Raw genomic sequence first — 27,065 nt, forward strand, 5'->3', positions numbered from 1 at the left:
ATAGTTTTCTGTTAGCAGCGTTAACAGAGAGGGTCAAAGGAGGAACGATGGAAAACGAGCAGATGCTGATCGTGTCTAGCGCCTGTCCTTGTTGAATCGTTCCTTCTTTTGACCCCATCTGTTAGCCCCTGTCGATCCAGCCAACGACATTATAAGTTCTCGAGGTTATAATTCAGTCAGGCTTAACTTTTAAGCGATAGCTCGGTCGGTCGAAAGCTGTGTGCGTAGCACGTAGTAGTAGTAGTAGAAGTAGTAGTAGCAGCAGCAGTAGTAGTAGTAGTAGTGTCCGCATGGCGTGCCGGAAATAACCGGGGGCTACATAAAAAAATTGTGTCACGGTAATTTATGGTTCTTTGATTTATGATCGCTAGGTGTGAGATAGACGATGTCGAGTTTATGAAACAATTGCAATTAATTGACTACCTTGAATTAAAGAAATTAAGCATTAGAAAAAGTGGTTAAAATGTGTCAAAATGTTCAGAATGGAAATGCAATGCGTTATGATGCTAATTAAGGCTTAGAGTTTGTAATTGTTCAGTTAAACAACTGAAATACTTAAAATGATGCAGAATGCGTTCAAATGTGTGAAACTGCTCAGACTGGAAAGCCAATGTTTGCTGATGAGAAGTATCAGTGCCTAAAGAAAAAAAAATTTAAACAAAACCAAAAATGTAAAAAGCCCAAAAATAGTCTGTTTATGTGAAACGCTATCGCGTGATACCCTTATCGGCGGAGCTTAAGAGGCCCCCTAATTTTTACGTAGCTAACAAAAAAAAAGCTTTAACAGCGGAGTAATTTCCGTTACAGATTAATTCTGCGGGACAATAACTGCAGAAGCTTGGGTTCTAGTGGACTATATTGTACGGGGGCATCGTTACTGTTCAAAAGTGAATAATAAAGGTTACCAACTACTTTGCTATGAATCAAAAATTTGTGCTAGAAGTCAATGGCAACCCGAAAGTAAAAGAAAGACGACGCAATCAAGAATTTCTTTCCAGAACGCTGGTGCATATAATTTCCTAAAAATTTTGTCAGCAAAAACGTACGCTACAGCGACGGTGCGGCACAAACATTTGAATGTTAAAAATTGTTGCTGCTAAGGAACATGAGACTCAAGTAACATTTTATTCTGGTTTGCTAACATGAATCAAGCTCCAAAGCTGTAGCGACAAAAACGATTACTGTTTACGAAAAAAAATTTCGGCCGTATTTGTAGGGCAGATCATGTATATATATATACGAGACCCCTAATAATCGACTTATCCTTTATATATAACGATGAGAGCAAAACATCACGCAGTACGTGATAATTTAAACTCGCCAATGCTTCTACCTCCGCTCTAAAAGAAACACAACAAACAAGGAGTGCAAGCGCTTCTACCTTGAAAAAAAAAGTGTTAACCGTTAACGGCATCTTCCATTTATTCACTGCTAGTACTCCAGGCCCAGTGAAAAAAATACGCTCATATTACACAGCCAAGTTTCAAGAATTTTAAATTCGTTGCTGTATCATCTTTAATGCAATTCCAATTTATTTTGCTGCTACTCTAGTCTATTCTTTTTAACTTGCGGCGTTCGGCGAATCCTACGTGGGCACGTTAGTTTACCGGTTGCATTATTTTGGCACAATATTTTGCCCTCTTTTTTGGCAATAGCAATACAATTTAAATCTTTTTCAATCCTGTCTATGCTCATGCACCTTATGTAGGTTTCATTATGGCCAGTGTTGATATATACGAGTTGAGAGATCAAAAAAGAGATTTGATTCGTCATCGCAACCGGAAAAAATCCACAGAAAATTCTCTGTCGTTACGACAAAATCTTTGTGCGGGTTTTAACAGCAAACCGGTTGTGAAAGCAGAATTTTCTGTAGTTACCACAGAAAGGTACTACAGAACTACAGACAACAGAAGACTAAGCAGAAAAGTGCTACATAGGTAAAGAAAAATCGGACATTTACGACAGAACTACAGCATATTTGGTCTTATGTTTGACATGGTTCTGTAGTTTTTTCGACTGGGATCGCCCTGGTCGTCACAACAACCCAAATAGTCAGGTGACAAAAACACTGAATCGTTCTGTACGTATCATTCTGCGTCATGTTAACATTTTTGGAGCAACAAAGTTGTATTTCGCATTGAAGTTCACGATTTTCCCTTCAAACAGTCAAGCAGCAAGTTCTTTTTTTCCCGCGGAAGCACTGAAACGGGATTCATGCACCATACAGGTGGCAGGCAAAGCCCTACGCTGCTTCTGTACACCTATGCAATGTTCCACCCTACCACAGAAAGCTCTATAAAAGGTTGGCGCAGTGGTTAGTGTACCCGACTACTGTTCCCAAGGATGCGAGATAGAATCCCGGTCTTTTTTAAATTATTTCTTTAATTGGTTCACAGGAAGGGAAAGGCGCAGTATCTGTCGCACTTGATCTGTGGACACCTGAACCGCGCCGTAAGGGAAGAGATGAAGGTGGGAGTTAGTGGAAAGAGAGAAAGGGGAGTCGTAGTGGAGGGCCACGGAGTAATTTCGGTCACCTGGGGATCTTTAACGTGCGCTGACATCGCACAGCACACGGACGCAACTTCGTTTCGCCTCCATCGAAACGCAGCCGCCCCGGCCTCGGAGGCCGCTTTTCGGTGTAGGCGAAAAGCAAGGCGCCCGTGTACTCTGCGATGTCAGTGCACGCTAAAGAACACCAGGTGGTCGAAATTTCAGGAGTCCTCCCCTACGGCGTCTGTCACAGCCTGAGTCGCTTTGGGACGATAAACCCCAAAAAGGAATTAGCTTTAATAATCCCAATTCAAAATTATATACTCCCCATGCTGCTCGAAAAAAAACCCAGAGGGTTGCAAAAAAGAATGAGAAAGGTTCAACGCTGCTGAACCGAATGTGGAGCGAAAGCATTAGCTGCGGGTGAGCGAGCGTTCTCTTCGTGGTCTTCTTCTTTGTCGTCTCTTTTTTTTTCGCCTTCGTCTTCTCGTAGCTACACCTCTTCACTACGTAGCTACGGCCGCACGAGGTCTCGCTTTGGCTGTCGAAGTGTTGCTTGCACAACAAAAACTGTTTCAATCCACCTAAAAATACCAAAGAGAGAGACATGAGCAGAAATTTTCATTCCTTTTACTCTGGAATACCTCCCTTTAAATAGAGAGTAAATAAAATAAAAATAACCGCATTTTGGGTGTGCGCTAGAGGACAAGCCATTTACTCCATTTTGGGAATTTTCATGCTAACAGTATACTGTCGTCTACGTGCTGACGCAGAACGATTCGTACAAGCTCGCTTGGAGTAATCGTAGAGATTTACTGTTTTCTAAACCGCGGCTTAACTCCCGAGAGCGGCAAAGTCGAAATACGCAACCGCTGAAGTGATAGTTACATCCGATTTCGGCTCAGAAGCAGGCACACACCCAGCTGTGTGCCTCTGACCACTTGGAACTCTTTTGGATGACGCCGGTCGCTGTTGCCAGCACAATTAGGGCCCTCGCACTACTGTGAATACTTGATCCAGTGACTCTACAGAAGGTACGTCTGTAAAGTTCGACAACACGTAGAGATCGAGGAAGGAAAGCAGCGCACGCTCGGGACGCGGAGAAACTTCGCCAGGTGTCTGTATGGTTACGCGCGTTATTTAGTGTGATACAGTATCAGTAGCAGTATTGCTACCGATTTTTTTTTTCACTATCATTAGCTCGAGGGTGACTCAACTGTCCATAGTGGGAATGGTGCTATCGATTGTTTTATATCACTGTATATGCAGGCACTCGCCGAGCCAAAGCATTTGTTGAGCAGGAATTAAAATTGATTAGGAATTGGGACAGCCATCCAGCATAGCCACTGTGGTGAAATATTTTATAGTGCAAATGAAAAGAAAAGCTACACCACATAGGCAGAAACCTGGCAGTTGGAGAAATATTACCTCCCTCAAACACGCAGGGGACTACCGCCACGGAAGTCGACCCATCAAATTTATAAAATTGCCAAGAACGCTGCAGGGTGAGGACAAATTTAATAATCAACCCTAAGTGAGAACGGTGTTAGCCCCATGCTAGTCAAGTTAACAAAGTCGTCCAAAGCAAAGCGTGTTTAATCGAGTAAGCAGTTAATTGATTTCGATTGAGTGGCGAAAGTTCGAAGCGTGAAAGGCGTTGTTCGCATTAATGGAAAAAATATGCTATCATGGTAAATGTACACCATAGTTTTCGACTCGTTGAACGACCGTTGCCTGCGCTGTCGGGCCCGCAGGCGTCCGATGGCGAGATATCGCTGGTTCTGCGGAGCATGATCTGTCTGGTCGGCGCCACGGCGACCGTGACAGCGCTCAGCGTGGAGTCGGTGTTCGGGCTGTGGGCTCTGTCGTCAGACCTGGTCTACGTGCTCCTCTTCCCGCAGTTCGTCGCCCTCTTCTATATGCGCAAGAAGAGCAACGCTTATGGCGCAGTCTTCGGTTCGTCGTCACTTTCTTTTCTTGACGGCGCTGTGAAGGTTTTATTGCCTGACTGTTCATATCAGCACTCTTATTCCTCATTGAAGTATGACGCAGATAGCAGTTTTTGACAGCTGTTCACATGAAACAGTATATTGTAACAGGTATGGCCTCGCACAGCACAGGTGGGGTCACATGCACTCTTGGTTGTACAGTTTCATGTGACAAGCATGCAGGTTTGCAAACAAAAAGCAGAAACGAAGGCGCTGATCAAAATGCTGCCCTGCAGTCTTCAAGTAGTGCCCAAAAAATAGTTTGAATAATAATAGAGTCGAACGATGAGCTAGTTGTTCACACATCTCTTGGAAAAAGGCTGCAGAGCAGGTAACACCAATACAAAGCACAAGAGGCGCACACAGCGTAGTCCTTGTATGCGTGTGTGTGCCTCTTGTGCTTTGTGTTGGTGTTATCTGCTCCGCTGCCTTTTTCAAGAGTAGTTTGAATACTTGTTGGACTCTGTTTTTTTTTTCTGCGCGAGCAGGTAGCAACGGTAGCCACCTCATCAATACTGATCAAAAACCGATAATCGCGCTTCAAGAACAGGCCGGGTGTCAAGCTTGGAATCCGACTTGATCGTGATTGAAATTTGCCCTTTGTGCGGTTTTACTTATTGGATAAATCCCGACATGACTCAGGCCAACAGGGGTGCTTTAGTAGATGGCGCCAGATAAGTTCGAACACATGGGATTTTTTAACGAGCACTGACATCGCACAGCAGACGGACGCCTTATTTCTGCCTATGTCGAAAAGCGGCCTGCACGGTCGAATCTACAACTTTTGAATTGACACTTTTCCTCTCAAGCCAATAATTAAGCATAGCAAATTAGTCTTTACTAATTAATCGACTGTAGTTAAGGACAAAATACTAGAGGTTAGCATGGCGACTCCTGAACATCTCTGAATTTGTTTCACTGTGCTAGGGCAAACCGTATCTTCTAAAACCTTGGTCAAGTTAGCTGGGACTCCCGATATATAAAAGGTTCGTTCAATCAGAATAAATTGTTGACATCCGAGAAGTTGTCTTAGAAAATTTGAATGTGTTATCTGTAGTAGTTGCTTTTAACTCTGCCTACTTCACGGCATTTCTGACATTGGTGCACAGTACATGACCGGTGCGCCACCGCCTGCAGTGGCGACCGTCACTTAAAGGCAAGCGAGGGATGTACCACCTAAATTGTTCTGAGCATTCGTTTATTCCTGTCATGCGTACTCTAGGTTAGCGCTCACTCCGGAGCATCCTGTTCGCGCGGTGTGCTCAGGTGTGACGTCATTCATACTGACGGACTTATGGGTAGCTGACCCGTGGAATTGGGTCAATTACGCTGATTACCTACTGCACATAGCAACGCTCTATCTGCATTAAGCATTGACCAGTTTACTCAACCAACAGTTTTGTGAAATAAAGCACCAGCTTTGCGCCAGGTATGCGTCACTCTGCTCTGTGGTGATGCATCATGCTACTATGTTGCCTCCGTCTGCAGGCTTCTTGGTGGGCCTCATCTCGCGTGGGCTGTGCGGTGAGCCCGTGATGGACTTACAGCCGGTAATAAAGCTGCCTATGTACGACGCTGACCGGGGCCAGCAGTTCCCTTTCCGCACCGCATGCATGCTGTTGAGCCTGATCGGCGTATTACTCGGTTCGAGCGTCGCCAGGTACCTCTTCCGCGGCGCGATCCTGCCCATGCGCCTCGACGTATGCCGCTCGTTCGCCGAACCCCGTCCGCGGACTGAGAGCCCCACCTCCGCCGCCGCCGGTGCAGCTACCATGAGCGATTCAGCACCAGTTCCTGCCAACGTCTCCGAAGTCGGCGTCGTTGCCGCGAGCGAGGGGGCCTCCGGTGTCGCCGTCATTACCACCACCGCAACCGGTGCCAGCAACGGAAGCATAGTTGCGCCTGGTGCTGCTGCTGTCACCGGCGTTACCACCCTGAGCAACGTGCCGTCCGGAGCAGCCACCTCAGTCACGAGCCCCGCAGCGACAGTGGAGACGACGGAGCAGTTGCAGTCCAAGGAGGCACCGCTAAAGCAGCTCAAGGAGGCGCCGCCGAAGCAGCCGAAGGAGGCGCCAGTGAAGCAGCCGAACGAGGCGTCGTCGGGACTTTCCACTGTGACAGCGGTGCAGCTGCAGCCGAAGGAGGCGTCACCGAAGCATCCAAAGGAGGCACCGCCGAAGCATTCGAAGGAGACGTCGCCGAAGCATCCGAAGGAGACGCCGCTGAAGCATATGAAGGAGGCGCCGCCAGGGCTCTCCGCTGTCGCGTCGCCCACCTCGGACGTTGTTCCGAGCGCCAGCTTGTTGGCAGCTCCAGCTGCCGCCAAGAAGAGCAAGGGCCAAAAGAGCAAGAAGCGAAAATAATGCCTCATCTCCATTAATGCTACCGCCTTCGGTCTCCATGAGTTTTTAATTCTTGCTGTTCATGACTCGGGTCTAATTGTGTGGCGTTCAATAAACGCCACTTGATTGCCTTTCGACCGAGGCGAAATTCTGTTGACTGAGATATGTTATTTAATATTTCAGCATAGCTAACATACAGAATATATCTGGCAAGTATGGCTCCCTTAGTGGCCTGGTCAGAGCAACATGATTCGAGTGACGACCTGTGCAAACAATGAAGATTCTGTCTACTCCCCTTTACCCCCATCCATGGCCATGAGCCTTCCCATTTAATAAAGGACATTCAATCAGTCAGTCAGCATAGTGCCCTAAATCACCAACGACACTGCAATCGAATCAGGTACTTGTGACAATCCCTTGCCCATCGTGTACAACCTGTGAGCATTCGAAATATTCATATTGGTAATCCTATATATGGCTCTTCAGTAAGACAGTCATGTTGCTTTTTCCGGGATGAACTGGATTAACATTTAAAATTTAAGTCTGGGCTACGTTGCACTCAAAAAAAAACATCACTTTCATCAGCATGCAGTACGTTGTTGTACTGTGCGCTGTGAATTAATGCATATACGTACTGCACAGCAAACAACTAAGACTCTGACACTCCCAAACCCAAGTAGCTCAAAGACAATGTCACCTATTTGATGTGATATCAATACCTGGCCTTTAAGCACGAAAAATACTAAGTAATTGGCGGGAGGGATGAATTTATGAGTACTACAGTTTCATTATCTGAACGTGCCATCGATCTGAGCGTGGCAGCGTTAAAGGCTTGCTCCGGTGTCGGTGTCGGGAGCAAAAAGTCACGAGCATGCATGTGATGGGATGATAGTTGGTAGTAAACATGACCGTGGGTGTTGACGGGTCGTCGAGTAGCGTGACGTCACGGGACCACAAGAAATGACTCAAGCTGGCAGGAGCTGGCAACTTGAACAACTCTCTTGAAATGTCACTAGTGAGATGGAAATTCAAGCCATCGGGATTGCGAGGAAGCCAGGCATGCTGCTTACGGGCCTCACAGGTATGTTCATAGGTCTAAAGCAAGGTTTAATACCTCGCTATATTCAGGCGGTCTCGCACTTAATGTGGTAGCTTACGAGTGTATGCTAGTGGGTGCATGAGATAAGAGCACAGAAACGAGTGATTTTGCGAGAATTAAAGTGTTTGTACTCGAACAGTGATCGTCAAGGGGAGCCACAGATGGAAGCGGCTACCCCTCCCACGTCATACTCTTAAAGGAGGAGCTGATATGTTTTGCATGTCTATATAGCTAGAAATAAGGACTTACTGAAGTTAAGCACCAGTTATGCCGCAGTAGACATAAAGAAAGTAACAAAATTACTCTAAAGATAGGTGTTAGCCAAGGAGACGTGATCTCCCCAGTACTATTCACAGCTTGCTTAGAAGAAGTATTCAGAGACTTGGAATGGGGGCAGTTAGGCATAAGGGTAGATGGAGAATACCTGAGTAATCGGCGATTTGCTGATGACATTGCCTTGCTAAGTAACTCAGGGGATGAACTGCAAAGGATGATTGATGACCTAGGCAGGAAAAGTAGAAAGGTAGAAAGATAGGTGTTAGCCAAGGAGACGTGATCTCCCCAGTACTATTCACAGCTTGCTTAGAAGAAGTATTCAGAGACTTGGAATGGGGGCAGTTAGGCATAAGGGTAGATGGAGAATACCTGAGTAATCGGCGATTTGCTGATGACATTGCCTTGCTAAGTAACTCAGGGGATGAACTGCAAAGGATGATAAAGACTAAGATAATGTTCAACAGCCTAGGGAAAGAACAGTTTACGTTGGGTAGCGAAGCACTGGAAGTAGTAGGTGAATATGTCTACTTAGGAAAGGTAGTAACCGCAGATCCCGACCATGAAGGGAAAATAAGAATAAATTGGGATGGAGCTAATTTGGCAAGTACTCGCAGAATATGACGAACAGCTTACCGGTATCGCTCAAGAGGAAAGTATGCCACAGTTGCATCCTACCTGTACTTACCTATGGGGCTGAAACGTGGAGGCTAACAAAAAGGGTTCTACTTAAGTTGAGGACTACGCAGAGGGCTATGGAAAGGAAAATGGTAGGGATAACGTTAAGAGTTAGGAAACGTGCAGAGTTGATCAGAGAAATAACTGAAGTCACCGATATTCTAGTCAAAATCAAGAAAAAGAAATGGACATATGGGCAGGGACAGGGGCCGAATTAAGGGACTCGCTCTAAAGTTGTAGAGCGTGACGTCAAAATGACGACGCCGTGACGCCTCGGCGAGACGCGTAACGAAAATCGGAATCAACAAATGATCGCCCGGGTGCCGCCCCGGGCCGCTTATTTTCATGGCAATAGATTTATTCGCACGTCAAGGAGCCGTTTGCTAACTTTATATATATATATATATATATATATATATATATATATATATATATATATATATATATATATATATATATAGCATGTGAATAGATTAACTAAAGCTTTATTTTTTCATCAAGCCGCATTTCAAGTTCAACGTCATCAAAGAAATTACGGAGCAGCTACAGTTTCGCAATTAAACGCTCTCATGGGTAGCTTCTTTTGCCGCGAGGGCGCGCTGGCAGAGGTAAACAAACCGTGAAAATGCGCTTTTCAGTAAAACAGCTGATTCAAGGTACTGCATGATAGTCCTAAATGAGCGGAGAAATCATATCGAAAGTAGTGTAATCGAGGCTTTGTTTATTTTTCTTTAAGAAACAGAAACAAAAAAAAAAAGATCGACAGCGGAGCCCAGGCACAATAAACTTTTATGTCCACATGAACGTCTCACACACAAATGCTTCAGTTAGAACGAACACGGGGAAAGCAACGCGGTTGAGCGTACACTACCAACCTGGCTCGTTTTCATTCGTTTTGCACTGTATGTCGCCTCCGCCTTTTGCTTTGGGCGCACTGCGGAGCCCAACCACCCTTCAGCGCCAACTTTGCAGCAGTTGAGTTCAGCCATTTGACGCACGCACTTGCTCACCGTCATTTATGAGAGGCCGACTTCCCGGGGGGACGAAATCCTCCGGAGGCAAAAAAAAAAAAAAAAAAGAAAAGATCGGAGCACGCATTACAGCCGCACCGTCAAGAGCGGTCGACTGCGAGCTTCATCACAGTTCATCGGCGCATTCGTCGCACCACCATTCCGCTTTCGCATTTTCAAGTCAAAATAGGCGTCGGAACAACTAGCCGAACAAGTAGAACACATTCTCACACACCGCCCTTCGTCGTTGCTCGCGCCGGCATTGCCGCTTCAGCGCCGCAGCCACCACTCACACCACTCCACCGCGGACGCCGCCGCCATTTTCGCTCTAAAAATGCTCTAGAACGTTTTAGACCGTCTCATCGCGCTCTACAAAAATAGTCTAAAACCACGGGCATAATTAGGTGTGTGACGTCATCTGTTTTTTCGCCTCCGCGACGCAATCGCAGCATCCCGTGACGCAACTTTTCAAGATGGCGACGGCGACCAATGGGAGCGGGCGTTTTAGAGCGCTCTCAATTATAGAGCGGCGCGTAATACGGCCCCAGGACATGTAGTGCGAAGAGAGGATAACCGATCTTAGGGTAACAAATTTGATTCCAAGGGAAGGAAAGCGTAATAGGGAGTGGCAGAAAGTTAAGTGGGCGGATGAGGTTAAGAAGTTCGCCGCGGTCAAGTGGATGCAGCTAGCACAGGATCGGGTTACTTGGAGGAATATGGGAGAGGCATTCGCCCTGCAGTGGGTATAGTCAGGCTGATGATGATGATGACGATGAGGATGATTATGATGATGATGCCCCAGAAGCCAGCGGCCAGCGATTGCATACCATCCGCTAACATTCATTACGGATCATCTGAGCATAACTGTCGCGCATGCGTTTTCCATGTAGTACCTTCTTTATGAAAACTAATCCGAGCAGCGGGAAGTGTGTCGTGGTGTTGACTGATAAAAAAGTCAACGTTTATTTACTTTTTCTGTTGTTTGTAATACTTAGACTTTCCGCATGTGAGAGCAATTACCGACAATACTGTTAGTTTTAAAGCGAATACTTGGCTGGCCTTGTTGAGCCAAGATGATCGGCGCGGTAAATTTTATTCCTCCCGCTACATATCTCCACTGCCTGACACAGTGCACAGTCTCACGCCGCCACCGCTGCCCATCTGGCTTGCCTCTTGAGCCTCATCCTTCAAAATGTCCTCGGCACCTTTGTGCCGCTTAGACTCCGCGGCTGTGGTGTCCTTAAGGCTCACACGCAACTATGGATGGGAAGCGCGTTGGAACCAGTGCTTTTAAACCACAGCAAATCGTGCGTGATCATGCTTAATCGAGTATCCGCTCTGTAAACTAATTTCAGACCTACGTAAGTGTAACCTGTCTTATCAACGCAGCATAACCAAGCATAACAAAGCTTTCGCTTCGCAACCGGGCTTAGCCGAGATAAGCCATAGTCATATTTTTAATGTTGTCGGAAACGCCTCCGAAATGAATAAATCGTGGCGCTGAAATATTTCCAGTTTACTAGCAAACTACACAAGCTTACTACACTTTTGCTGACGCGGATAGAAAGCTGAATAGCAGACCGAATTCAGTCGCCGTCAATCGCAGGGCTAGGAACAATAAGCAGGGGACGAGCAAGCCACGCCGCGTTGAACAATACAATAAAAGAAGTAAAGAAACGCAAAGCTCATCAGCGGCGGTCTTCATTAAATTTATAGCATTAGCACGCGGCTCTATGCACGAGTGCGTCCACCGACTGAAGTACTGAAGTACCAAGCGCCACTACCTCAGGCTGTTTCCACTATTGCCAGGTTAAAATTAAAAATGGATTAAAAATTATGTTGAAGGAGGCAAGCAACGCGTCTCGGTCAACGGCTATTTTTCAGACACCGCGACAGTCGCTTCTGGCGTTCCGCAGGATCGGTGTTAATGCTACTACTATTTCTAATTTATGCCAGGGGTATAATGATGAACGTGAATGCCGGGTGTGGGTGTACGCCGGCGACTGTGTTTTGTACCGCTCAGTTAAGCGCCGAGTGACACCGACTATCTTCAAAAAAGCTTCGACCGCACTCAACGATGGCGCGATAAAGGGGCATGACTTTGAACGAGCCAAAATGTTACCGTGTTTACTTTACACGCAGGCGCACTTCTATTGAGTGTATCTTTTAAATGACTAGCTTTTCACTAAAATGATAGATTAGAAATACCTAGATGTTTCTTACCTGAAGAAAACAGGCTAAGTACATACCTACAATGGCGTCTAGAATGTTAAACTTTTCAAAAGTAAATTTTAGGGATGCTCCTCAAAAGGTTGTGGTTTATGGTGTTTAACGTCGAAAGGCAACTCGGCCTACGAAAGACGCCGTATTAGAAGGCTCCAGAAATTCCAACCATCTGGGGTTCTTTAACGTCCACTGACATCGCACAGCACACGGGCGCCTTGCTTTTCGCCTCATCGAAAAGCGGCCGCCGAGGAAGGGATTCGATCCCGCATCCTTGGGCATCGTAGTCGAGGGCTCTAGCCACTACGCCACCCCGGCGAGGTGGAAAGGTTAAGGAGCTCTGAATTTTGTTAACATCAAATCAGTTGTGCTGTATGTTTGTGCTGTATGGGACCCTGAAATCGGAACCAATGGTGCTATGTTGGGAGCGTGTTCAAACCGTGCAGCGCGATTTGTTACTAATAACTGCTGTTTTAATGTCCATAGTTGCTGTATTAAGCAGGCCCCGGAGTGGAAAACTCTTGAGGAGCTCCAATTACAAATTAAATTCGAAATTCTCTACCGCGTTTATTTCAATAAAAGAGCCATAAACTCTAAGATATATACCTGATGCCACCATATTGTTACCTGGAAACGCGGGACCAAAGTGATGTGCTCACTGACGAAGACGACGACCGAGGAACACGGGCACGACAAAGCGTTGAGAAAGAGGACGAACAACTGGACGGCTACTGAAGTCTCAGCGTCGAGTTCAGCCCATCGCGGTGCTGTTACATTAAGTACATCCCCGTAACAATATGTATACCGAAAAGGTATGATCATGAAATGCAAATACGTCTGACGCAATGTCGTGCTGCTGCTTTCAAGCGCTTTTGCTTTCCGCATGCTATCAATGATTGGAACCAACTGCCTCATGACGTTGTAAATCTGAGACTAATTTTTGAGTACTATTTGGGTCTGGCGCGTGCGTGAATGCTCACTTGCTGCTTACCGCATTTTATCCCACTTTGCGGTGGTGCCACCAGGAAATTTTACGTATGTGAATACACAGATGATGCTCCTATACTTTCTTTTCCTTTTTCTTCGGTTATAGCTCTTTTTTGATATGCATCTTTTGGAACTATGTTTTGGAGTCCATGTTGTTTGTTGGGTATAGTCAGGCTGCTGCTGCTGCTGATGATGATGATGATGTTGTTGTTTGTTTGACTTGTATGTATGAATCCCCCCGGCAATTATGCCGTCGCGACGAGGCAAGAAATGCAAATAAATTAAATGTCCCTTCTGACCATCATGTTGGGAACGACTTTAAAAAAAACCTCAGTGCAAACTAATTCTACATCATATAGCCAAGGGGCACGCATTCCGGCTCCAGCCATGCTGATAAAAGAAGAGTCACAAGCTTTGGCGTAGCTCACTGCTGAAATATATGGACTACAGCTTCTACGGCGAAAGAACTTCTCCCATGCATTTGTTATATTGTACGTGTCAAATTATAAATTATTTTTGTGACTGAAAATCAACCTAATGAGCGGAACTTCATTACGGTCGCCCTTTGTTGACGCAGCGCAAAAAAAGCCACACACAGCTTTTTACATTCAAGCATGAGATTAGGTCACAGTGTTGTGCGCATAACACAGAAAGCTGCCTGCACCACTTGTGGAAACAAGACGCACACAGTAGCACTTTCATTGCATAAACACTGTGTCAGGTACTTTTACTGAAATACTTAGAACAGTGCGATGCACGGCATGCTGCTGTATTCGCCTTGTGCAGATTCGTACAAACGAGAACTGCAACGTCTCGCGACCGGTTTTGACTACTTCTGGACGCTTGAGGCTAAACCAATCGGCTACATTGCTTTATTAAATCAAGTGACCAGCTTCACGGCAGTGAAAAGGTCCGTGCAACATTTCATGTTTGTTGACATCCAGCTTACCTCATTGGTGGGGCCTTGATTTCAGTTCTCCCCCCTTACTTAGCCCCCTTCATGATTTATTAAGAAAAATTTCATCGCACAGGCGAAACGTTCTGATTATACAGTCCGGAATGGATTTGCATCGCTTGGTTGTTATAGCTGTTTTCTACCTTGTCCGCTACTTTACCTAGATGGGGTGGGCAAACTATCTTCTAACTGGCACTTTCATGCACACAGCTGTTCAGACGTGGGTGTCCTTTGCCGTGACCCTGACGAGCTCTGAATTTCAAATGAAGGACGCGGGAAGCACCGCACACGAGTGCGCAAACAGCCTTGCGCTGGGGCAGCTCGCTACGGCTGTAAATACCGACTGCTATGCGTTCGCCGTCAGCGCTCGTCCTCACTTGGGAACGGGCATCGAGACTTATATGAGACTAAAACTTGACCTACTCGGGGTTTAAAAGTTACTTTTAGGGCGAAAGCCTTTAATGCCTCATCGTTGTCGACAGAAGGTAGTCAGCAGAAGTGTCTGGCTTTCGAGAGCGGGAGTTAAAAATGAATTAATAAAGCTTGTCTCCACCGGGAATCGAACCTTCACCTCTTGGATCCCCGGCCCATCGACTTAAAACGCCCGGATCGTGAAATGCTCTTCATAATTCCCCTTGTTCACCGTGAGGATGATAGCGGGATTCCGCGAGTGATAGATACGGTGCCTTTCCTTTCCTCCAGACGAATTATAGAACGCCGGTGAAACTTTAATGCGTTCAATGAAATGTTGGTTGTATTCCACAAGGGGGCGCGCGATGTACCGTCACGACAGGTCATGACGTCACCAGACGATTCATACATATATGAAGCTGACCCCGCCGGGTGTCCGATAAAGGCGTCCGTGCGCCCTATCATTTGCCGTTTCCTCGAACGCCGCACCACACAGCAAACAGAAGCAGACCCAGATGTCTAAGAGGTGTTAGTACAGCAGGCATCAGCGGCGTTTTAAATTGATTTACGGGATAGAAAAAGCGCAGTATCTGTCACAATTCTCCGCATACACATCTACCATGCCGTAAGGTAGGAAGGAAGGTGGGAGTGAAAGAAGAGAGAGAGATAAAGGTGTCATAGTGGAGGGCTGCAATTAACCGCGCTATAATGGCTTTCGCCTCATCGCCCATTAGGCAAAGTGCCCTCTACGTTTTTTTAGGAATGGAGCATGTTTACTTCATGGCGGACAATTCAAGTGACGTCATGGGCGTCACTTTTTGGTGTAGAGCAGAGCTTCAGCAATGCAAGCCGAAGCAGGTGACGATAAGCCGATGAGATATGCCTCCAGCCTATCGCCGTGCATCGTGCAATATCAAATGGCCGCTACTGTGACGTAAGCGCACACTCCTTGTAAGCAGCAGCTCGAATTCAGCAAATGTTCATTTCCGGAGCAAGCTGTGGTCGTATCCCGCTTGCTATATTTTCCGTGCAAAAGATGATGGAGTTTACATTAAGCTACGTGGAACAAAGAAGCGCATCATTAGTACCAACATTGCAGTCTAGAGGTTGTGTTTCCTCCCGGCTTTGAGTAGAAACATTTCTTCAGATAGTTGTCTCTTCACGTGCGTGCAGGTTTGCATCTTGAAAGACATAGAACATGAAATTTTGTACCTACTTATTTCTGCAAGTATGACATTTTATTTCGCGCCGTTTTATACAACTGGAAACATTATATGCATAGTCTACGAAGTGGTAAACAAAAATTTAGGAACAAACGTGGCCGTATTTATTTGCACATTCCCCGACAACAGCTGTTCTACAGGAGCCCATACTTTATAGCTTCATGGATTTTCTGACAGTGGCTTCCCCCTGAGCAATATATTATTGGTATCTACAAACAGAACAGTCTCAGGCACAGCTGTTCTCTTCACTGATTCAGCGCTTCGTGCAAACCAAAATAACTTCGTTTCAAGCTTGACAAGCAGGGGAAACTAATTTTACGCGTTGTATCGTTCGGCTTCACTGACTTCGAGGTATCCATCTTGACATTAATAAATTAATTAATGCTCTTATTTTTATCACAGAATTGCATAATTAACCGATTCACTGCAAAAGGAAAAAAAGAAAACTGTGCATAAAGCACGTGCCGAGCTAGGCCAGGGTAGAAATCTAGCACCGCAGTTCAGAAAATACACATAGTCGTCGATTATTAAGGCGAAAGCCTTCAATGGCTCATCGTTGTCGTCAGCAAAAGTATCATACTTTTGCGGCAGCTCTGATTGAATCGTTTACTAACAAATAAATAATAAGCCTTGTCTCCACCGGGGAATTGTACCTCCATCCCTTGGATCCCCAGCCCAGTGCTTCACCACTGCGCCGCGCCTCGGATCGTGAAACGCTGTTCATAATTCCCCTTGTCTACAGTGAGAATGATAGCGAGATTAAACGAGCGACAGATACTGCGCCTTTCCATTCCTGTAAACGATGTTTAGAACGCCGGTGAAATTTAATGCGTTCAATGAAATGCTGGTTGTGTTCGACATGGGGCGCGGGATGTGCCGTCACGACAGGTCATGACGTCAAAAGGCGATTATTGCATATGGAGCTTATTCACGTGACATCATTGCGGCATTACTGGCAACCTTTGTACGCACAACGCAACATCAGAGAGCGAGAAAAAGAAGAGACAGGGCACATGGTGAATCATTACACGGCGTCGGTGAAATCCGAGCTCTGGTTGGACGGCGTTGCAAACGGCGTCTCAAGTGCCCGACAAATGAGCGGCGCGCCGCAGGAAGAACGCCGATAGACCGGCGCCGATGCATGCGTTGGAAGCGCTTTTTGTGTGCTTTTAGTTTCGAACCGCCTTACGTTATGGCGTCTCCGCAATACAGGGTTGCCGCAACTGACGCCTGCTACAATAGGGTCTATACGAAGCTGATCCCATCGGGCGTCCGATCTAGGCATCCGTGAACCCTTTCATTTGCCGCTTCCTCGAACGCCGCGCCACACAGCAAACAGAAGCAGACCCAGATGTTTAGGAGGCGTTGCTACAGCAAGCATCAGCGGGGTTTGAAATTGATTTAGAAGATATAAAAGGCGCAGTATCTGTCACAATTCTCCGCGTACACATCTACCATGCCGTAAAGGAAGAAACGAATGTGAAACAGTAGTCACCCTCTTTACTCGAAGCATCATTCGCCGCCATATTCGCAACAAATGCGTAGCAGAATGCGACACACGGGCTCTCGCCTTTCACCCCTTTAGTCGCCAAAGTGTCTCGTAAATTTTATTGCGGTACTGACGCGTAATAAACGCAGTTTTTGTTTATGTTATTCAGCCAAAGGCCTTTCTAGGCTCATGTTGAAAATCTAGCGTTCGCGAGATTTGATCGCAAGATGTGTTCGCGAAATGTGTCGGCGAAACGTCGCATTATGTTCTGGCGTCGACATAATTTCCTTCTTTAGGGCAGTTAGGCCTTTATTATCGCGTGTCGTGGAGAGGAGTCCTGAGATGCCGTTCTTCTTCTTCTTCTTCTCCCTCGTTGTAATGGCACATACCCACAGTGGGGGATTGGCCAGAATTCGTTGTAGGTGACATAATATTTTTGATAATGTCGATTTGACTGTATGATACAGATAACCTAATACTTAGGAGCTAGTGTTGCTGAAATAACTTGAAATTTTGAGGCAATGTAATAGAAAGCAATGATAAAAAAGGAATAAAATTGTAAATTACTAAAAATAATAAGAAGAAGAAAAAATACAATTCAGACAGCTCAGCGCTAACACACAAATCTTCCAGTAGCAATATTATAATTATGAAGTAATTCACACACCGGTTTTAGGGCATACCCTTTGACGGTTGCACCAAAGGAGAGGAGGACAGGAACTGTAAATGGCAATCCTAGGCGAGTAAGAGGTATTTCTAGATAATGTCTTCTCTGAGTAGCATACCTGTGGCAGGAGAGGATGTAATGTTCGATTGTTTCCACGTCGTTACATGACGCACAAAGATTCGACGGCGTGAATCCAGAGCGACATAAATAAAGATTGAGGGAAGGAATTCTACAACGCATGAGCGTCATGGAAACCTCACATTGCCTCGAGGTACAACATCGGACATTCCAATGGAAATTTAAATGGTTAAAATCCGTAGTCGCAAGGAGTGGCTCATGGCTCAAGGAGTTTAACGTTTGAAATCGTTCAAAACGGGATATATTTAGCAAGATAATATTGGGTACAACATCGGCAACAGGCCCACTGAGAGCTGAATTTGCTAAATAATCCGCCATTGTATTAGAAGCGATGCCGCAGTGTCCCGGAACCCACTGAAAACGTACTTCCTGTAAGTGTATCGGAAGGAAAAACATCAGGGTTTGTTTCAAAAGACGCATTTTCGGACTTTCTAACGCTGCTAAGACTGACAGGCAGTCAGAGAGTATTATTACGTGAGTAACATTACCAGGAACTTTTTGAAGGGCCAAACCAATTGCAAGCAATTCAGCAGTAAATATTGGTGAGTAATCAGGGATCCGTACAGAAAAACTCCAATCAAGTGCTTTGGAGTAAATCCCTATTGCTGCTTTTTCATTTCGTTGTGAGGCATCTGTGAAAATAGCTACGTGTCCTGGATATTGTAATAGATAGTCTTCAAGGTGCCCCTTTATTACCGTGGTAGTCAAGTGTTTTGCATTAGATGGCAACGCCTGGTCAAAGCACAGTGTGGAAGTAGCTTGAACATTGCCAACCCGTCTTACTGACCTAAGCGAAACTGCAATTTTGGACAGCAAGGACTGAGTAAATACAAATTGTGGTTGCTTATATTGCGGCCAATGATAATCTAGAAACTGAGATTGGTGTGTAATAAAAATGGGAGAAGCCACTCCAGACAGAGATTCCAGTGCTCTTAAAAAGGTTCGCACAGTTAGCAGCTCAAATCTAGAGTTCAAGTCACGTACACGGGCCTCTAAATAGAGGACTGTATTTGAAACTGTTCTTGGCAACCCCAAACATAGTCGTAAAGCGCGCCTCTCCAGTAGCAACAAAGGTCGTAGTTTGTATTTAGGACTGCCTGAGAAAAGAACACAGCCGAACTCCAGAATTGGTCTCAAATAAGTTTTATAGAGAAACAAAAGAGTATCTCTACGCATACCGAATTTCTTATGGCTAATTCGAATCAGGCGACCAAGGGCTCGCTCACCTTTCAGGCAATTACTTTTGATATGAGGCCGCCAGTCTAATTGGGAGTGGTATAATACACCCAAGTATTTTAAGGATTCAACCTGTGAGATTTGTGAACCGCAATACGCAAGGGAGATATAAAGAGGGTGTGCCGGTGGGAAAACGAGTACTGAGGATTTCTTCACGTTGAGAGTTAATTTTACTTTACCGAGCCAAACTTCAAGGGCATTCAAGTAGGCTTGCAATAGCTGATATAAGGAATGAACATCTCGTGCAGAAGAGAAAAAGGCAATATCATCCGCGTACACGTACAATTTTATATTTGGATGAACAGGAATATCTCTCATTAATATATTAAATAGCAATGGAGACAGCACCGATCCCTGAGGCACGCCTCTAGTTTGGTAATAAGTTTCAGAAGTTACAGAACCTCTCGTGCAGAAAAATTTTCTATTGCTTAAGAATTCTTTTAACCATGCAAACATGTAAGAAGGTGACCTAATTTCATTTATCTTATTCAACAGAATAGAGTGTTCTACACTGTCATATGCTTTGGCGATATCCAAAGTGACCAATGCCGACACCTCTTTCTTCTTCATTGCTAACCTAATTCTACTTTCCAAATCTATATGAGCCGTCCAAATGGAGCACCCTTGACGAAAACCAATTTGTGCATCATTAAATGCCGACACCTCTTTCTTCTTCATTGCTAACCTAATTCTACTTTCCAAATCTATATGAGCCGTCCAAATGGAGCACCCTTGACGAAAACCAATTTGTGCATCATTAAATGCATTCAGGGTCATCACATGGTTTGTGAGGCGCCGGTGAACTATGCGTTCAATAAGTTTTACTAGATTTGAAGTTAGAGAAATTGGCCGAATATTATCCAAATCAAAGCCTTTTTTCGGATCTTTGAGGCTTAGTAAAATTTTCGCAACTTTCCAGTCTTGAGGTAACCAAGCATTTTCCAGAGAAAAATTGACAATATTCAACACCTCCGAGCTGTGGTCTTGCACTAAAGTTTTCAGCATAGCCACTGTAATACCGTCACACCCAGGAGCTGCAGGTTTCAGAGTAGCCGCTATACAATGCAATTCCGGTGGCTCCACTGCAACGAAATCAGCACGTGGTGTAGGTCGAAGTAAGGGAGCCACCGTTTGCGCTTGAAAGCGAATAGCAAGACCGTTCGCAATTTGTTCAAGTTTCGCTTTTGCTTCATTGGGTGATAACACCTCTGACTCGGTTACATGTGGTGGAGAAGAACTTTGGTTGCGTTCCATGAACCTATACAATGCCTTCCGATTAATTGGGTTAGAGAGATAAATATTCATATTAGCATTATACTCATCCTTTGCTATACGAATAGTTTTTTTAAATGAAGCCGCATAAAATTTATAATTTATCCAATTTTGGGGACACTGGTTATGGGAAAGGCTCTTCCACGCAGCTTTTCTACGACGGAATGCTTTCTCACATTCTTCGTTCCACCATCGGCATGACATTTTGTTAGGGACAGACGATCTCACAGTGAACACTGAACGCTCAGTGGCATCTAGCAGTGAAGAGAGTGCTTGTTGAGCACGTTCAGAATGCTGAGATGATGCTATTGAGGAAAAAGAGGAGTTCACAAACTTTTTAAAGAGTTTATGGTTGACAAATTTTTGTTCACAAGTAGTTACTCTAAGGGGAGTAGATTCTATATTAAACGTAACTGGAAAGTGGTCACTAGATGTACCACAATCCACCGTAGCCCATGATGAGACCCTTACTCCATTTGCTGCTAACGTTAAATCAATTACTGACCTAGCAGCTGCTCGCATGAAGGTTATGCCTGGACTATTACAGCAGTGCACATCATTTACAGACATCCAGTTCCAAAGTCGCTGCCCACATATATCTGAACGGTAACCCCAAATAACATGGTGTGAATTAAAATCGCCGGCAATAATCAGTCCGTTGGTTGAACTCAAAAGATCACTTAAATCATCTGTTGTACGGACGCCTGTTGGGAAGTAGACATTTGCAATAGTGAGAGGAGCAGACTGTGTAATTGCGATATCAACTGCAAGCAGTTCGCAGTCTTGTCGTAGAATTTTGTGTGACACCTTGGCCCGATGAATTGTTTTTGACGAAATTAATGTTAGCAAGCCGCCACCCCGGCCGCTAGTGCGATCTGATCTAAAAGTTCTAAAATACTTTAGAGAAAATGGCCGATTTGGCAAAAGTCAAGTTTCTTGTAATAAAACTATGTCTGGGTTGAAATTTGAGATAAGATTCTGTGAATCGTGAAACGAAGATGCAATTGAACGACAATTCCACTGTAGTACTTTTAACCTCTCCATGATTACTGTAGAATCCGGGAGGCTGTAACAGCCTCCTTTAAGACATCAATGTTATTCTGAGGATTAGGGGAACCTTTTTTACTTTTAGTGTTAGAATGGGCGGATTTTGAGGGAGAGGAAGAAGCGCGACGCTTCTGGGACGAACATGTCATCTCTACATCCAATGGGTAAACGGTGGACACGTGGGTATCCACAGGACCCTGTCCCTGTACTTTCATTGACAAAAAAGGAGCAGGCGTCGTCTGGGTAGAATCTCCCTCAACAGAAGCCCTAGCAACCATAGGAGCATGGCAATCAGCTGTATCAGGGTTGCCAACTTGCAAAGCTGCAATTTCGGTCGAACTAATCTTTGTAGCTATGACCTGTGACACAGCTTCTGTAAACGTGCTTAACATACGCTCGAAGAAACCCTCAAGAGATTTCTCTACAGCTGAGACAACCGACTTTGTTATGCCTGTTTCCACATCTGAAGGTATTGTTTTTGCGCAAGCTGCATACGAATTCCTCTTATGGTCTAGCTGTGCATAGGCATCTGCTCTAGAACACCTTTTATGCTGAATGATGTTAAGGACAGTTTGTTCATCTGCACGTTTTGGGCATGTACCATCATCAGCAGGGTGATCTGCGTGACATAGTGCGCAAATTACCACAGCTGAAGTGCACATGTCAGATGAATGGTTGTCTCCGCACAGTCTGCAGCGTGATGCGGATTTGCACGCCTTGCTGCTGTGTCCGAATCGCCAGCAGTTTTTGCACTGCAAAGGGCGAGGCTGCAGGGGATCTACACGGTACACAATGGGTCATACTTTAATCTCTGTTGGACAGTTAGCCCCGGCAAACGTCGCTATCATTGATTCTGTCGGCACCCTAGAGCCACCAGCATCCCTGCTGCAACGGAATAGGGATACGATGCCAATGCCAGCCTCATTAAATTCCTCAATCATTTCTTGTGGAGAAGCCGACGAATCCACGCCGCGTATAATACCTTTTGCACATGCCAGCTGTTCAGGTATAAAAGGTTTAACAGGCATTGATGCAAACGATGTGCATCGAAGCAAGTCCGACACACACTGTATATTCGAGGACTTACATAGGATACCTCTCCTGCCAAACGGACGCACCTCAGAGATTTCTAGGTAGTGGGGGGTGACAGCCTTTAGCTGCTCCTGGATTATTTTTGGATTTTTCAACTTCAGGAATCCATCCCCAATTGGTACAAATGCCACCGGTATTATACTTATTCCATTTCGTCCGAAAGATTCCAAGTCCAAGCTTTGGGCTGGCAGACTGGCAAACCAGGATGCCGAACCCCCACCTGGGGAAGCTAGAGACATTATAGGCCTAATTGTACATGAATTCTAAGTTCGGTTTAAAACAAATACTGGCCAATCCCCCGACGTGAAATGGCCTCACCGGAGAAAACGGTCAGGCAGAGAGAACGGTCAGGCTTGCGGACAAGACAGAATCCAACAGTCAGGAGAAGAATGCAGAACAGCACACCAGCACAGTAGCACAGTAGCGAGGAGAAGGAGCAGATAAACGTCTTGCCGACGTTGTTGCCGACGAGATGCCGTTGTTGCCGACGACGAAGCCAAAGAAAAAAAAGGAAGAAATTAAATTATCACAAGTACACAAACACGCAACAGAGGTAGCACAGATGATGTAGACAGAAAAAGCAGAAGAGAAGCGGCTTTCGCCACTGAGCTCCTAAATGACTCTAGCTCAATACTGTGTTTTTATTTTTCACAGCCCTCATTGCTGGCGAATACGTATTTAACGGTTTCTGCTGTAAGAAAAGCACACAACTATCGTCTGAAAGATAAAGCAAATCTAGCCTTTATTTACCAGTTTGATGAAATGCTTTAATTTTATCGTTTTGTATCATTTTTCCGCAGGACCATCTAATAAGAACTCTGTAGCCATGCTGGCGGCACTATTGCCGGCCCACAGTGCAGAACGGCTGGCCGGAGTAGCTTGGGCGATGGCTACCAGGCCGTGGGTCGCAAGACCCTGACGCAGGTCCTACGGCAGGCCGCCGTGGAGGAGAACTGATTGGAGGCGATGAGGCAACGGTGCGTCTGGAGTGTTCGCCCGGACGCGTTGACGCAGCGGGCCGTGCCGTGGGCCTGCATGTCGGCGAAGTACGGGTGCCGCACGTGGCGCTCCGAGCATGTCTCGGCTGGCGGGGGCGCCTCGTCGCATGCCGGGCTCGAATGCAGCACTGCCTGTGGCATTCCTCCCAGCTGCGGTGGCCTACCGAAAGGCAACTGCCCTGAAAAAAAGCTCCACGAAATGCATTTCTTGCCATCGAAGAACCACGGCTCGTACAAGACGTCTTGGCTGCACGAGGGACGGAGGCGTGGCCACGACGCGCATTAGCATCAATTGTACTACATGTTGCTCATCTAAGCAATGCATACCTATACACCATGTGGTCGCCAAGTACTTGTTTAGAGCTATATCACACGCTTATGTATTAAACTATCGGTGGTGATGATTCCATTCAGCCACTGTAAAGAGGCTCACAGCGATGGTTCAGATACGTCTAATGACGACATACAGAATGCCACCAATCGAGGCCGCATCCGGCCAGAAGCAAGATGCCGAACTTTTATTGTGTACGCTGCGGGTTGCAAGTGCGCGTTAAAAAACACAGTGGTGGTATAAATGCATCCAGAGCCATTTATCGTGGTGCCTCATAGTCCACACTCAGTTTGCAAAAGTAGAACGTCTTATAGCATGGCTGGAAAAGAATGGTGAAAACAGCGCTTAGCGGCGGGACAGCAGAAAAAGACCAAACACATGCGCTGAATCCGCTGTCCCGTCTGTAATTCCCTTCAAGCATGTAACAACCAGCCCAGACTCTGCCCTCTTCTTCATATAACATTGGTCTGATTTTATTTCCCCTTTAAAACTCATCGCACTAGATACTCACCGAAAGCACTCCTGCATTTCCCCGTTCCTTAAGATTTTAGCTAAGTGTAGCATTATGGGTTCTTGATGGATTTAACCAGCACTCTTCATTTCTTATCACCGTATTCACCAACAGAAACTCTGAAAGCCATTGCAATACACTAACATCTGCACTATTATATTTTCCAAGTATCAAATTTCTTATCGGGGCTATAAACTAGAATCAGCGATCAAACTCAGTTTAGAAAGGTCCTTAAAACGCACTTTATCAAATCTTCTACGTTCTCAGAAATTTGACAACCATAATATTTTATCACTATTGTGTATTAACAGATATGCTTCGTGTTCTTTTATTTCGGAAGCAATACTACGCCAGGTTTTAGCTCGTCGCATAAACCCGGCCGGTAGCCACGTTTGACCTTTATAGAGCGACCGCAGAGGGGTCCCTCTTCAAGCCGTCAGGTAAGCCTGGTTGGTAGCCAAGCCACGCCGCAGAAGAAAAAGAAGAAGAAGAAGAAAGAACTGAAAGAGGAAGCTACGTCGGCTTTGCTTACGCAACCTACCAGGTTTAACTAAAGCTAAACCCCAGCTAAATTTTTATTGTTGTGAATTGCCCTTCCCCTCTATAATGTACTGTACTCCCTAGGGGTGAAATAAATAAACAAAAATGTCATGGCAGTTAGTGGCAAATGATTACTCATGACTAAACGCGGTCGATGATCCCGGGTGCGTTGTCAAAAATCGCTCCTGATATCCACGTGTTAGCCTGCATATTGCTATAGATGGCCTGCATACCGCATAGCGCGGTGCCACGGAAATCTACAATGTCTACGAGGCCTGGACTGGAGAATCTTTACCAGCTGAACATGCTTTGTCTACACGCAGACCCAAAGCAATCTAACCCACTAAGGTAGGTTTTACTAAGTAGTTACTGTCTTTCCTAAAATTTCTCGCTATCTACTCCACAATGACGACCGCATTTTCTGCCTATTGCAGATCTTTCCTCTGGTGAAAGCTCTTCAACTGCTCTCATTGCAGGCGTCATTAGCATGAAACCTCATGAAATTTGACGGCCAAAGCCCTGCATTTATCAAACAAATGGCACCAGAGGTTCACATCCGCCAAATTCGCATCCCTGCTTTTTACCAGGCCGATCATTCCCCGAAAAGCAGTTGTGACCGGCAATTTTAGACGGCGATAAAGATAGCCTCGGGCGTTTGCAATGCACCATTTCTTCGTCTGGAATCGAGAAGGCATTGAATGAACGCATCGCTCTTACCGCGAGCAGGGAAAGAAGATGGTGCTCTCGTAGCAGCGGTCCGAAGCCTGGCGGCCTTTGACGCAGCTGGTTAGACAACTGTCGAAGCTGGCGAACCTGTTCGAGCCACGGTTGCAGCCGTGCACAGGGTCTGCGGCCACCGACACGCAGGTTCGCCGGTCCACGTTATAAAAGAACTCCTTCCTGTGCTGCGGGCCGTGCGTTACAGGTGGCGGCTGCATTGCTCGGATTCCGCCTGCAATTAATGGTTGATGATATTTTTAAACTATACGCTGGCCACATCTAAACATGGCTACACCTAGATGAAGTGCAGCGCTAACAACGTACCTAACTTGGCAGCGCTCCATTTAATCATTTCATTTCTGGATTCAAAGCTGAAGGCGATAAAGACCACATATGCGGACGGCTTAAAAGCGGTTACGCTTACAACTGAGGCTACTGAACTTAACCGCAGCTACCGTTGTTACATGCCCCTTTGGCGATCGGCATAACAAAACTGCGTTTACAAATACCTTAGTTATTTATACAAACCGTGTGCTGAGTGGCTTCAGGCTTGGGCGGCAATAGCGCCCTCAAGCATCGTGCGATGCCCTGTCCTCCACGCGCCTTCCACAAGCTGTCATCATCACTATGACAGCGGCGGATATCCCTTCCGCCAGCGTTCGTAGTGAAATACGACGCAATAAAAAGCTGCGCTATCGAGACAAGGACGAAGTAAAGGCAATACGCTCACATACTGTGTTTTTGGGCGCCTTGCCTTTCCTTCGTCCTTGCCTCGATAGCGCGTGCTTTTGTTGCATCGGATTATGAACCAACTAGTCCGACAAATTCTACTGTAGTGAAATAGTTGTCATCGGATTAATAAGCCCGGCGTAAAGGTGCATCCAAACTGACCACTTCGTGAGGATCTCTGACTCGTATTGGTAGGTTGTGGATGGTAGGTTGTGATAACAAGCAAGTTGCTGTTCACAGCTGGCGCCTGGGCAGCGCCGGCTCACCCGGTGTTCTTGTACGATATATCCACTGCTAAGCCTTCGCCGCAATGTGCATATCTTTCTTTTGTTTCAAAACACTGGGTAGATATTTTTTTCAATTGGCAGATCATTACCTATAGCACAGGTCAAATGCAAAAAAGCGTTGTGGCTCGACGCGAAACAATCTAGGCTTAACGATGGCTAGAGAGTAGGGTGCGACCAGTGCGCCGTCGGCACCGTTCCAGCAAACTCGTGTCATTCGGTGTCCCACGTATTCATTTGCGATCTTCTCTTCCTTCAGGCACCTGGGGCGTGACCTTCTACGAAATTTTTCACTAAACACGCCGCGGCAAAAGACACGTCCGGGACCCGAT

General features: G+C 45.8%; 1 protein-coding gene and 1 pseudogene across 1 annotated transcript in view; one reads left to right on the forward strand and one right to left on the reverse strand.

Annotated features, from left to right (window-relative positions):
• LOC146184869 (high-affinity choline transporter 1-like) overlaps positions 1-6,841 on the forward strand; it is a 55,733-nt gene extending 48,892 nt beyond the window's left edge. Inside the window, exons 9-10 of the mRNA XM_084608638.1 lie at positions 4,245-4,446; positions 5,967-6,841. Coding sequence (XP_084464764.1) covers positions 4,245-4,446; positions 5,967-6,841 — 1,077 coding nt within the window. The remainder of the gene's footprint in view (positions 1-4,244; positions 4,447-5,966) is intronic.
• Positions 6,842-23,510: 16,669 nt separating this feature from the next.
• LOC146184870 (uncharacterized) lies at positions 23,511-25,938 on the reverse strand (annotated as a pseudogene).
• Between the last annotated feature and the right edge of the window lie 1,127 nt (positions 25,939-27,065).

Source organism: Amblyomma maculatum, chromosome 7, assembly GCF_055883805.1.
Source record: "Amblyomma maculatum isolate TAMU_Amacu chromosome 7, ASM5588380v1, whole genome shotgun sequence".
NCBI classification, from domain to species: domain Eukaryota; kingdom Metazoa; phylum Arthropoda; class Arachnida; order Ixodida; family Ixodidae; genus Amblyomma; species Amblyomma maculatum.